Source organism: Sinocyclocheilus grahami, unplaced genomic scaffold (assembly GCF_001515645.1).
Source record: "Sinocyclocheilus grahami isolate Dianchi unplaced genomic scaffold, SAMN03320097.WGS_v1.1 scaffold442.1, whole genome shotgun sequence".
Lineage (NCBI taxonomy): Eukaryota > Metazoa > Chordata > Actinopteri > Cypriniformes > Cyprinidae > Sinocyclocheilus > Sinocyclocheilus grahami.
Genome location: NW_015505621.1, coordinates 1,885,089 through 1,896,916, shown reverse-complemented (window position 1 = coordinate 1,896,916; position 11,828 = coordinate 1,885,089). Strand labels below are relative to the sequence as shown.

Here is an 11,828-nt window from a genome sequence, read left to right as displayed (position 1 = left end):
GTGGACCAGTCTTAACTTTATAAAGAATATCTCTTTGGGTTTGAGACTTTAGTCTTTACAACTTTAGGAATCTTATCTATTCACGAACAGCTTGTAACACTCCAAAGAGAAGGGAAAACTTGAAATTGCATCATATGACCCCTTTAAATTACAATAATATTTACTGTATAACATACTGTAGGCTATATAGTTTTTACTTACCCAACAGACCAGCCACCTCATAGGCTTTCCTTTGCTCAATGGTTTCATAGTTCAGAGCCTCAAAGAACACGTCCAGCACTAGAACATTCTCCCTGACAGCACACAAAACCCGGTTTAGCATGATTTTGACAGTCCAGTATGGAAGATTATACATTAAAATGCTAAAGTGACACATTATCCAACACTTTTGTCTTTTTGAACATGCACAGCACACTGTAGTCACTGGTATCTACACAGTTAATCAATTAATGGTGCAGTATGTAACCCGGTTGAAACGGGTACTGCTGTCTAAATTCAGAATACTGGAGAGCGTTGTTTCTCCCATTCTTCTCAGACTCAACACTCACGCGGGCTGCCAGATTACGAACATGCAACAGGAACCAGTACAACTGACAATGGATGGCGACAAGCCTTAAACTGAAAGTTGAGGAGTTGAATTATCCACGTTTTATTATGTCTCTGAGCTTTTTAGATGGATGCCAAGGCTTTTAGGTCGGGTAGAATCTGCGATCTCTGACCCAGTTCCATGGCTGCAATACGTTATTTTTTTCACCAACTGGCAAGCCGTGGTGTTGAAAAACTATTGGTTAAATTGGCAGTGGGCGGAACCACACAAACCAAAACAAAAACAGACATTCCGACACAGAACACACATTTCAAAGTAGCATAACTGTCTGTAGCATTGTTTTTCGGAGAAACATGTAAGTGAACTCCTTATGTTTTCTAAATAAATGCAGACCTTATTGTAAAGTGTTACCAAAAAACTAATAAACTGTCAAAAGCACATAACAAAATGACTAAAATGTAAACTAAAAATTAAAATGAAAACTGAAAATATAAAAATAAACTGAAAATATAAAAGTACTATAATACCATACAAATAATACTTAAATAACACTAGTTCATAAATGCACATGTACAATCAAATAAATAAGTGTGGCTACATTTCGTAAAATCATAAGCTCTCCCATTATCTTCATTTTTTTACCGTGTTCTTGCGCATCATAACGAATATTCAATGGCCAGATTCCTTACTGCAGATATAAATTGCCTCGAGTTAAAATCCCACACTAATATATGTTAATTTAGCTTTTTGTAATCAACTAAATTGCATTTCAGTGCCAGTGGCGGTTTAACAGGAGCAGGTTTAATTTGGTTTCACTGGCTTGATTAACTTGACCTCAAAGCAGCTGGGAACTTCGCTGCTTTTTAGAGACAGATACTTGAAGTACTTATACAAGTACACATCAAAATACCTGCTAGTATGTTATAAATGTGATTATTAAGCACAATTACTGTAACTATAAGCGTGCTATCATTAAAGACTTTGTATAAAGGTGAGGATGTGTGGTTTCAGTCCCATTATATAAATGCATTAAGAAAATGAGAAGGCCATAGACAGCGTAATTTTAGTATTATTTTATTTATATACTGTTATTGTATTTAGTAATATGTTGAATTAGCTTTTATTTTTATATTTTAAATGTAATTTTAGTCATTTTATGTGCCCTCGCAATTTTTATTAGTTTTTGTAATATTTAGTAAATTCTTTTTTATTTCAGTTTTAGTTGAAGCAATTTTAGTACTTCACCTTATTTATTTCAATTTCCTTTTGTTACCAACTATAATATTAAGCTTTTAATTTATTTCAGCATTATTTCAATTATCAAAATCACTTCAATAGTTTTAGTCAACAGCAACAACACTGATAACAGAAGACACTGATGTTTTAGTATACTCTAAAAAATGCTGGGTTGTTTCAACCCAATGTTGGGTCAAATATGGACTAACCCAACTGTTGGGTTAAATTTTGGTTACATTTTTAAATTAGCTTTTTAACCCAACAGTTGGGTTAGTCCATATTTGACCCAACATTGGGTTGAAACAACCCAGCATTTTTTAGAGTGTATTATTTATATATTACAGTATTTGTTGAAATTTAGAATTTGCTTTTCAATTTTATATTTCCCATTTGCATTTTAAGTTCAGTTTAAGTTTTCATCATTTTATCATGTACTTTTGTCATTTTTATTAACTTTTTATATATTTATAGCTTGTGGTATATAGCTTATATATATATATATATATATATATATACACACACACTATATATAGTGGAATATAGTATATAGCGTTTTATTTTTGTAATTTTTGTACTTCAACTTATTTCAGTTAGCTGCTAAGAAAACATTTCTAATTTTCATTTAAGTTTTAGTTTTTCATCTAATATTTATGTTATTTCAGCTTTATTTCAATTACCAAATATGTATTTTTAATAGTTTTAGTTTTTAGTAATTTAGTAATAACAAGAGATAAAGTTATGCCAGTAGATAAGTAGATAAAGCCATCATGTGAAGCAATTTGAGATTTTATTTCACAGCACAAACAATGAATGAACCTGTTCACCATTTCATGGACTCTTCTGAACTGTATCATTACAGTAACTGCAGTATTAGAGTAAAATGCTTTAAATGTTGTACTGCCGAGTGAATGTGAAGTGCTGCTGTAGTCGGTGCAGTGACTCACCAGGCATATGCACCATACGGCAGTTGCAGTTTTCCACCAGGTAGCGCGTCTCGCAGTCTGTTCGACAGGCGCTGATGCTGTACGCTTTGAAGTAATCCGAGCTCGGCGGGGTTGACTTGCAGCTGCCCCATGGAGCAGGAAGATACACCAGCTAGAATAGAAATAGTAGTAGTGTAAAAAACAAAACAAAAACAACAACAACAGAAAAAAACTCTCAATTTAAAGTGCTTATTAACATGACACCCACTCGCTGCTCTTGGCAAGAAACGAACGTCTGGAATCCTGGTGCGACTCCGAAGCCCAGCTGATCTATAAATGCAGGCTCGTCCTGACTGTGAATCTGAACTTTGATTCCCGCCTCAAACGACGAGTCGTCTGTGAGAGGAAAAAGAGAGAGTGAGAGGAAGAATATAGCATGATCTGTTTGTTCCTCGTGCAGTCTCACCTGTCTCTCCCCACACAGGTAAATATTCGTCCTGCTGAATGTCCAGCATGATCTCCAGGCCGTTTCCCATCCCTCCCTTCACGCTGACCAGCGGCGCGCCGGTGTTACCCGAGTTGAAGCTGTAACATTTCCCGTAACGTGTGAATACCTGAAAACACATAGAAGGAAACTAATGCATACCTTTTATATTAATGTTTTGTCTCTAATTTTGTTGTTTATTTCTATTGGGCCAAAGAGTGGAAATAGCGGCATTTTCAGTGCCATTTCTTGCACAGAAAACCTTTTATTTTTACATAATTTGAAGATAATGTGAGAGATGCTTGCCCGTGCCAAAGTCTGCTTAGTTTGGGAAGAATATTCGAGTGTTTCTTTTTCACTATTTAGGTCTAAATAAATAAATTAATAAATAATCTACCTCATCAGATGGTTCATATACTACAATAACAAAAAAACGATAAATAAATATAAATTTTCTATAATATATTTGGTATTTTTATATTCAACATTCAAATGTTTGGGATTGAAAAGTCTTTTCTGCTCACCAAGGCTGCATTTATTTGACTAGAAATGCAGTAAATTGTCATTTTAATATTCTGAAATATTATTAGAATTTAAAATAGCTATTTTCTATTTGAATATATCTTAAAATAGAATTTATTTCCGTGATGCAAAGCTGAATTTTCAGCAGCCACTGCTCCATGCAGTGTCACATGATCCTTCAGAAATGATTTATTGGTCAATAAATATTTCTTATTATTATCAATGTTGAAATAAAACAGCTTCATATTTCAGCATTTATTTGAAATAGAAATCTTTTGTAACATTACAAATGTCTTTACTGTCACTTTGAATCAATTTAATGTGTTCTTGGCAACATTTATATTCTGTATATTGCGCAGCTTATTTGGTCAAGATAACTCGACAAAAATGCTAAATAATAACTTTTGTAATGTGGGGATCATGAGACAAATAAATAATGATTTCTATTCAAGATTTTCGACTGGTTCTCAACTGCTTTTGCTTCCAGACTCTGATCATATTATATTACACATTATATTACCTGGCTGAAACGGTAAAAATGTATTAAGATTTCCACAATATTTAATCGTCCAGCTTCACAGGCCAAATAATAAGCACTATCTTAACATGACAGTTGCTTTTTATGGTTTTCATTTTTGGTTTTCCCCTGCTGTCAGAAAAGACGTACAGCTACACTGAAACGATCTGAATGAAATAAAGAGATATTACAGGAGTTGTAACAATTCTGCACACTGCTAGTTAAACACCCTATTCTTGAAAACTGACATGAGACATAAACAATGAGAGAGCAGGAGAGGAATAAAAAAAAATGAAAAAGTTCATTGTAGACCAGCTGAGAGTTATTAAAGGGAGCCGGTTCCTATGGAAACAGAGACCCAAGTGTGAAAAACACAGAAACGCTTGCACGAACACACACCAGACTCGGTCCTCTCGCTGTGTTCTCTTTGATTCGTTAATGTGTTAAGACATTTCCCTTTGAGTACGACTCTATCTGTGTTGACCTCCCCTGCTGTCCACACCAGCATCTATTAGTGAACTCAGCGCGTCCTCCTGAGTGCATTCTCGACAGCAGGCGAGTGAGGCGTCTTCTTTTTCGTGCTTTACGGCGGATCACAGACTTACAAGTGCATTATCGCCACCTATCTCTCAAATAGACCATTGACACTCTATCTACAATCTCAATTAGGAGTGTCAATGGTCCACTTGAGAGATAGGTGGCGGTAATGCACTCCGCCGTAAGTCTGCGATCCGCCGTAAAGCAAGAAGAAGACGCCTCACGCGCCTGCTGTCGAGAACACGCTCAGGAGGACTAGTGATGGGAAGTTCGGATCATTTTACCAACTCGGACCTTTGAGTCTCAAGAACAAATTGAACGAATCTTTTTTCGAGTCATTTCGTTCATTTTAACAAAATATAATTACAATGTTACGTGTTACTTCCCTAACACGTCTACTACTTGCGCAAACGTTGATCACACTACAAACAATACAAAACTGCAATAAGAAACAGAAAAGATTAATTAATTGTTTACCTGGGTCTTCAGTCTATGATTAGCTCACCTCACCTCTTATCTGACAAGTCTTCGGGTTTGGGCTTATGGGGCTGTCACGTGATGAACGAACGACTCGGAAAAACCCGAAGACTCGAAACAAACTACTTGACTAATTCCAGTACAGAACCTATAGGATGTTGCGCATGCGCGACTGAACGAATCACTCCCCGAGACGACTCGTTCTTCCCGAGTCACATTAAAGATTCGTTCAAAACGAACGAATCGTTCAAGAACGACCCAACACTAAGGAGGACGCGCTGAGTTTAGACAGTTCGGACATTGCAATCAGAGGTAAAAAACGATATAAATACTATTCGGTTTCTTGCACAGACCGATCGTTTTGTGTCTTAACACATCAATGTATCGTCACGAGCCGCAGGGTTTAATTTGGTTTTGTTTGTGTATGTTTTTTTTTACTCCCAAAGCCGTGATTCCCATTCACTTCCATTATAAGACTGATAGACTGCAACGGTTTGAGTTCAAAATCTTCGTTTGTGTTCTACTGAAGAAACAAAGTCACCTACATCTTGGATGCCCTGGGGGTAAGCAGATAAACATCACATTTTCATTTTTGGGTGAACTATCCCTTTAAGTTATGCATTTTGCATTGACTAACACTGAGAAAAAGCAGCTCTCTCAACAAAGAGAAATCGAAGGAGATAACAACAAAAGACTGTTCAAAACTTTGGGGTCAGTAAGATTAGATTTTTTAACAAGGATTATATTAAAGACTATTATGGATTTTGAAAATTACCTTTCATGACGTGAGGCCAAGTATGGTGACCCATACTTGGAATTAGTGCTCTGCATTTATCCCATCTAAAGTGCACACACACAGCAGTGAACACACACACACACACAGTGAACACACACCCGGAGCAGTGGGCAGCCATTTTTTTGCTGCAGTGCCCGGGGAGCAGGTGGGGGTTCGGTGCCTTGCTCAAGGGCACCTCAGTCGTGGTATTGAAGGTGGAAGAGAGCGCTGTACATTCACTCCCCCCACCTATAATCCCTGCCGGTACGAGACTCAAACCTGCAACCTTTGGGTTACGAGTCCGACTCTCTAACCATTAGGCCACGACTTCCCCCATGCAGTGTGTAACTGCATTCCCACAACTCCACATCCCATTCATGCAGTGTGTAACACAGCTCTAAGTGAATGAAAACATCCTGCAAAGTTTTAAATCTGTAAGTGCACCGTGTATAAAGTTATTGTCTCTCAAAAGAAAGAGCCGACTGAATCATTGAAACGAGTCGTTTTTAAAACGAATCCCAAGCCGTTTCATGTTGACGTCAAAGTGAAACATTAGCATATTGCCGCCCACTTGTCGGTCTTTTCGTGTTGGTCTGAATGAAGATACAGATTCATTCTTTGCCACTAGGTGCCGCTTTTGGAGCTGTAAAATAGCGGTTTCCCCGGTAACACTGTACACAAAGCAGCACTGCGCTTACAAACACTGCTTTATCAGGCATTAGAGGCATGAAAATGAAAATGAGACCAATCGGAACAATCACCGCAGATTAGCGTCACGCAAAGGAGGGGTTTGGAAAAATGAATCGTTGAGCGAATACCAAAACCAAAATATGAATTTTTCATTACCCATAATAGGGGCACTTTAAATTGATCAAAAGGGACACTAAAGACTTTTATGACGTTACAAAATTGTTCTATTTCAAATAAACAATGTTCTTTTGAACTTTCTATTAAATTTAAGAATCCCAAAAATAAATGTATCATTATTTCCACAATGTTTTCAGCAGTGATAATAATATACGTATGTTTCTTGAGCAGCAAATTGGCATATCTGAATGATTCTGAAGGATCATGTGACTTTGAAGACCGCTGAAAATTCATTTTTTTCACTTATGTTCAAATACAAAGCAGTTATTTTATTTCAGAATACTACTGTTTTTACTGTAACATTTAAACAAATAAATGCAGCCTTAGTGAGCAAAAGAGACTTTCAAAAGCATTAAAGAAATCAGATTTTTATAAGTATCGGGTTTCTACGATTTTTCTCCTAACAAAAAGACCCAAATCTCAAAAATGTCTCAAACTGTACCCAGATTTGCCAAAATACTAATTTAAGCAAACAATCTTAAGAGATCTTATTATGATCTCAAATATTTCTCAATTTCTTTGAAGACGAAATTTGAGCATCTACCCACAATGATTTTAGAGCTGTATGCTCCTACAGTATGTCAAAAACGGTCTTATTTGTATCTATTTTTTATTTTACTAAGAAAGAGAGGAACCATCTCAGACAATACAACATCTCTGAGCAAAACAAATTCTCTGGAGCGGTCTTGAAATGTGTTTTTAACTCTACATACAGACACAACATCCTAAAAATACCGCATTCATGGCACAAGACAGCGAGATGCATCATAACACATCCATTTAACGCATGTTCACATAGAAAAAAAGAAACATTCTGCACTTTAACTCTGTATCACTCAAGAACCTTAATGCACAAATGTATACCGGCATCTCACTGTGACAGCTAACCAGCTTAGCTAGTTCTACTAAAAAAATAAAAAAGATCATCCAGCCTTGCCAAACTGAAAAGCAGCACTGTTTTCCTGGTTTTCAGAAGGTTTGGGGCACTTCTCAGCTAGGCCAGTTTGTGAAACTAGCACAAACCACCTTAGGCAGTTTTGTTCATCAGGACGGGATCAGATTTGTTGTCTAAAGGCACAAACCCTGTAGCATTTTTTCCCCCTTTCAATCTGTCTGACTGCTTGAATCATGGCTATGCAGGTCCTCATGAGGCCAGGTCTGCCCGACATAACCGCCTGATTTAAATCCCCGGTGCATGAGAGACCTGTGCGCCGCAGGAGCTGAGGAGAAATAATTACACCAGTAAAACAGCAGAGAGAAAGATAGATGGAGGACACTGGCATGGAGAGAAACAGACTGATCTGGATGATCATGTCCACTGGCTGATAAACTGAAAACAAGACTAAAGAATAAAAACTTTGGGGGATATTTATCCACAAAACTTCTGGATGATTGACTGTTAAAAAGTTGTTACCATTACATTGCTATGCAGCTGATAGTGTGCTGAGATGTTGCTAGGTGTTTTTTTACTGGCTCAAGTCAAATGAAATGTAGGTGAAGTTTGTTTCTTCATGGGAACAGATTTGGAGAAATGTAGCATTACATCACTTGCTCACCAATGGATCCTCTGCGGTGAATGGGTGCCGTCAGAATGAGAGTCCAAACAGCTGATAAAAACATCACAATAATCCACATCACTCCAGTCCATCAGTTAACATCGTGTGAAGTGAAAAGCTACTGTAAGAAACAAATCCATCATTTAGGTGTTTTTAATTTCAAACTGTTGCTTCTGGCTAAAATCAGAGTCTTTTCGCTTTCTCCACTGTAAAGTCGTCTTATCTGAATCAGGAGAGAAATGTGCACGGATCAAACACAGTTTACAAGCAAAAACAGTCCAAAACCATTCTAAACAAATATGTTGGTGGATTTTGATGTGAGAGGACAACGGGGTGGAATTTTCCTTATGGATAAAGGACTCCTATTTTGGTCAGAAACAATGGTTTACATTTAATGTCCTAAAGATGGATTTGTTTCTTACAAACATGCAGCTTTTCGCTTCACAAGTTGTTAACTGATGGATTGGAGTGGTGTGGATTACTTGTGGATTATTGTGATGTTTTTATCAGCTGTTTGGACTCTCATTCTCACGGCACCCATTCACCGCAGATGATCCATTGGTGAGCAAGTGGCGTAATGCTACATTTCTGCAAACTCATTTACATCTTGGATGACCTGAGGGCGAGTAAATTCCCAGCAAATATTCATTTTTGGATTTACTATTCCTTTAAATAATGGGACCTATTGTAAAGCATTGCCATTTTTCACCAACAATACTTGGGCGAAACAGTCTGGTTGCTTAGAAAAGTAATAGCACACCTCTCCTTGATATGTCACATAAATAAAAACAACCTTCAACCACCAGAGCACCCTAACATTTGCATAGCAACACTTAGAACACCCTAGCAACTGGATAACAATATCTTATTATCGTGGCAATGACTGGCATTGCACAAGCAAGCAGCACTCATTTCTGAATGTCTGCAAACTGTTCTTTGCATGAATTATTGCATCAGCATAAAAATGCCAAGTAAAAACTTTAGAAACAAATGTCAGTTCCTTATTTTGTCACTACCAGCTTTTTAATGTACGTCTTAAAAGCATTTAATGGGTAATTGTGTTAAAGATGCATATATTAGTCACCTAGTGTTTGATAGCCTGTGCATTTCTCATTGGTCTTCATTCTTTATGCAAACACCCCCACCACCACCGTCATCCGGTCTCTCCTTCGGCAACACTCTGGAGTCCAATTAGCTGTCATGATTAGCTGTAAACATCATTTACGTGGGGTGGGAGCACAGACGGCATGCAAAGGCACTTTAATCACTGTCTCATTACCATGTGAGATTATTCATGGCACAATCATTTATTCATCTGTGGCTGAAGATCTGAAACATTGACTTTGGATATTAAAGAAATCTCCGTGCAGAAAAGGGGACGTGTGTGACTGTGATCTGTTCTTTTTCTCACGCAGCTCTATATTTTATTACCTGTCAGCTAGTATTTTATAGTTTCTCTTATGCTTACTCTTATTGCATTTATTTGACCCAAAATAAAGTAAAATTGTGAAATATTACAACAATTTAAAATAACTGTTTTATATTTGAATATGTTTTAAAAGGCAATTTATTCCTGTGATTCAAAGTTGAATTTTCAGCATCATTCCTCCAGTCTTCAGTGTCACATGATCCTTCAACGACAAATAAGGAGCCATAAATGGTATTTATTGTTTGAATTTCTTTAAAAAAATGACAAAAATTTTTTTTTTTTTTTTATTTTACACCAAAATAACCTGCTCTGTCTTGTCCGTCAGCGCGTTGTCAGTTTCCTCTTTGCTCCGCAATGTATTTTCTCTGTGTGAGAACACGATGTCTGACGTGAGAACGGCATGGCTTTTCGAACATTAACTGCGTTATCTTTGTGAAGGGTCAATTCAAACACAATATTCCTCACAATTCTGAGTTTATATCTCACAATTCTGACTTTTTTCCTGATTCTGAATTTACATCTCGTAACGCAGACAATTTTCTCACAATTCTGAGTTTATATCTCACAATTTAGACTTATTCCTCGCAGTTCTGAGTTTATATCTCACAATTCTGACTTTTTTTCCTCACAATTCTGAGTTTATATTTTGCAATTCTGACTTTTTTCCTCACAATTCTGAGTTTATATTTTGCAATTTAGACGTATTCCTCGCAATTCTGAGTTTATATCTCACAATTCTGAGTTTACATCTCGTAACGCAGACAATTTTCTCACAATTCTGAGTTTACATCTCGTAACGCAGACAATTTTCATACAATTCTGAGTTTACATCTCGTAACGCAGACAATTTTCATACAATTCTGAGTTTACATCTCGTAACGCAGACAATTTTCATACAATTCTGAGTTTACATCTCGTAACGCAGACAATTTCTTTCAAATTCTGAGTTTATATCTCGCAAATTTAGGGTGCTTTCACACTAGCACTTTTGGTCCGCACCCGTGTTCGATTGACGTCAGAGTTCGGTACGTTTGGATGATGTGAACGCTGTCTTCCGAACTCGGGTGCGCACCCACGAACCGTACCCGAGTCCGCTTAAAAGGGTGGTCTGGGGTACGGTTCAAGTGAACTCCGGTACGGTTCGCTGCTGATGTGAACGCAATCGTACCAAATCACGGAAGTGAACCGCTATTAATGACGTATTATTTGATAAAAATGTGTGTTTGTGTGTGTTTCACTCACATTCCTGATGAGCGTGACTGACGCGCTGCAAGCAGAGAGCTGTATATCTCATTTCTATTCGCCTTCAGAGTTCTTTAGAGCATTTGCATAAGGCAGACGTAAGTGCCGTTATGTACTGAAGCTTTGGAAACAAAACCAACGGTTCAAAAGCATAAATATAAAATTGAAGAGAGCAATGCTACGCATTTTGCCATCTTCTCCTGCGTCATCAATGGGGTAAACAGCTGCTGGCTTGATGACGCAAACGAACCGCGGTTTGGACCCAAATAATATAATGTGAACACAGTCCAGTGGGGGCAGGGGGAGGGGGGAGCAATCGAACTCGGGTTCGGACCAAGCAATCGAACCAAGTGTGAAAGCACCCTTAGACTTATTCCTCGCTCTTCTGAGTTTATATCTCGCAATTCAGACCTTTTCCCCCCAAAATTCTTAGTTTATACCTCACAATTCAGACGCATTTCTACCAATTCTTAGTTTATATCTCACAATTCAGACTTTCCCCCTCACAATTCAGAATTTATATCTCATAATTCTGACTTTTTTCTCACAATTCTTAGCTTATATCTCACACTTCAGACTTTTTTTTCGCAATTCTGAGTTTTTTATCTCACAATTCAAACTTTTTTCCCCAAATCTGAGAATTCAGAGGAAAAAAGTCAGAATTTCTTTTATTAATTCATTGTTACTTGTTTACTTTCTTTGTAAATATTTGTAAA

The 11,828-nt window shown here is 37.3% G+C and overlaps 1 protein-coding gene across 1 annotated transcript in view; it reads right to left on the bottom strand.

Moving 5' to 3' along the window:
• The window catches only part of LOC107552158 (acid-sensing ion channel 1-like), a 26,374-nt gene that overhangs the window by 3,194 nt on the left and 11,352 nt on the right, over positions 1-11,828 (bottom strand). The window contains exons 4-8 of the mRNA XM_016233987.1: positions 3,173-3,320; positions 2,975-3,102; positions 2,728-2,878; positions 549-553; positions 202-430 (exon numbers count right to left, since the gene is read on the bottom strand). Coding sequence (XP_016089473.1) covers positions 202-430; positions 549-553; positions 2,728-2,878; positions 2,975-3,102; positions 3,173-3,320 — 661 coding nt within the window. The remainder of the gene's footprint in view (positions 1-201; positions 431-548; positions 554-2,727; positions 2,879-2,974; positions 3,103-3,172; positions 3,321-11,828) is intronic.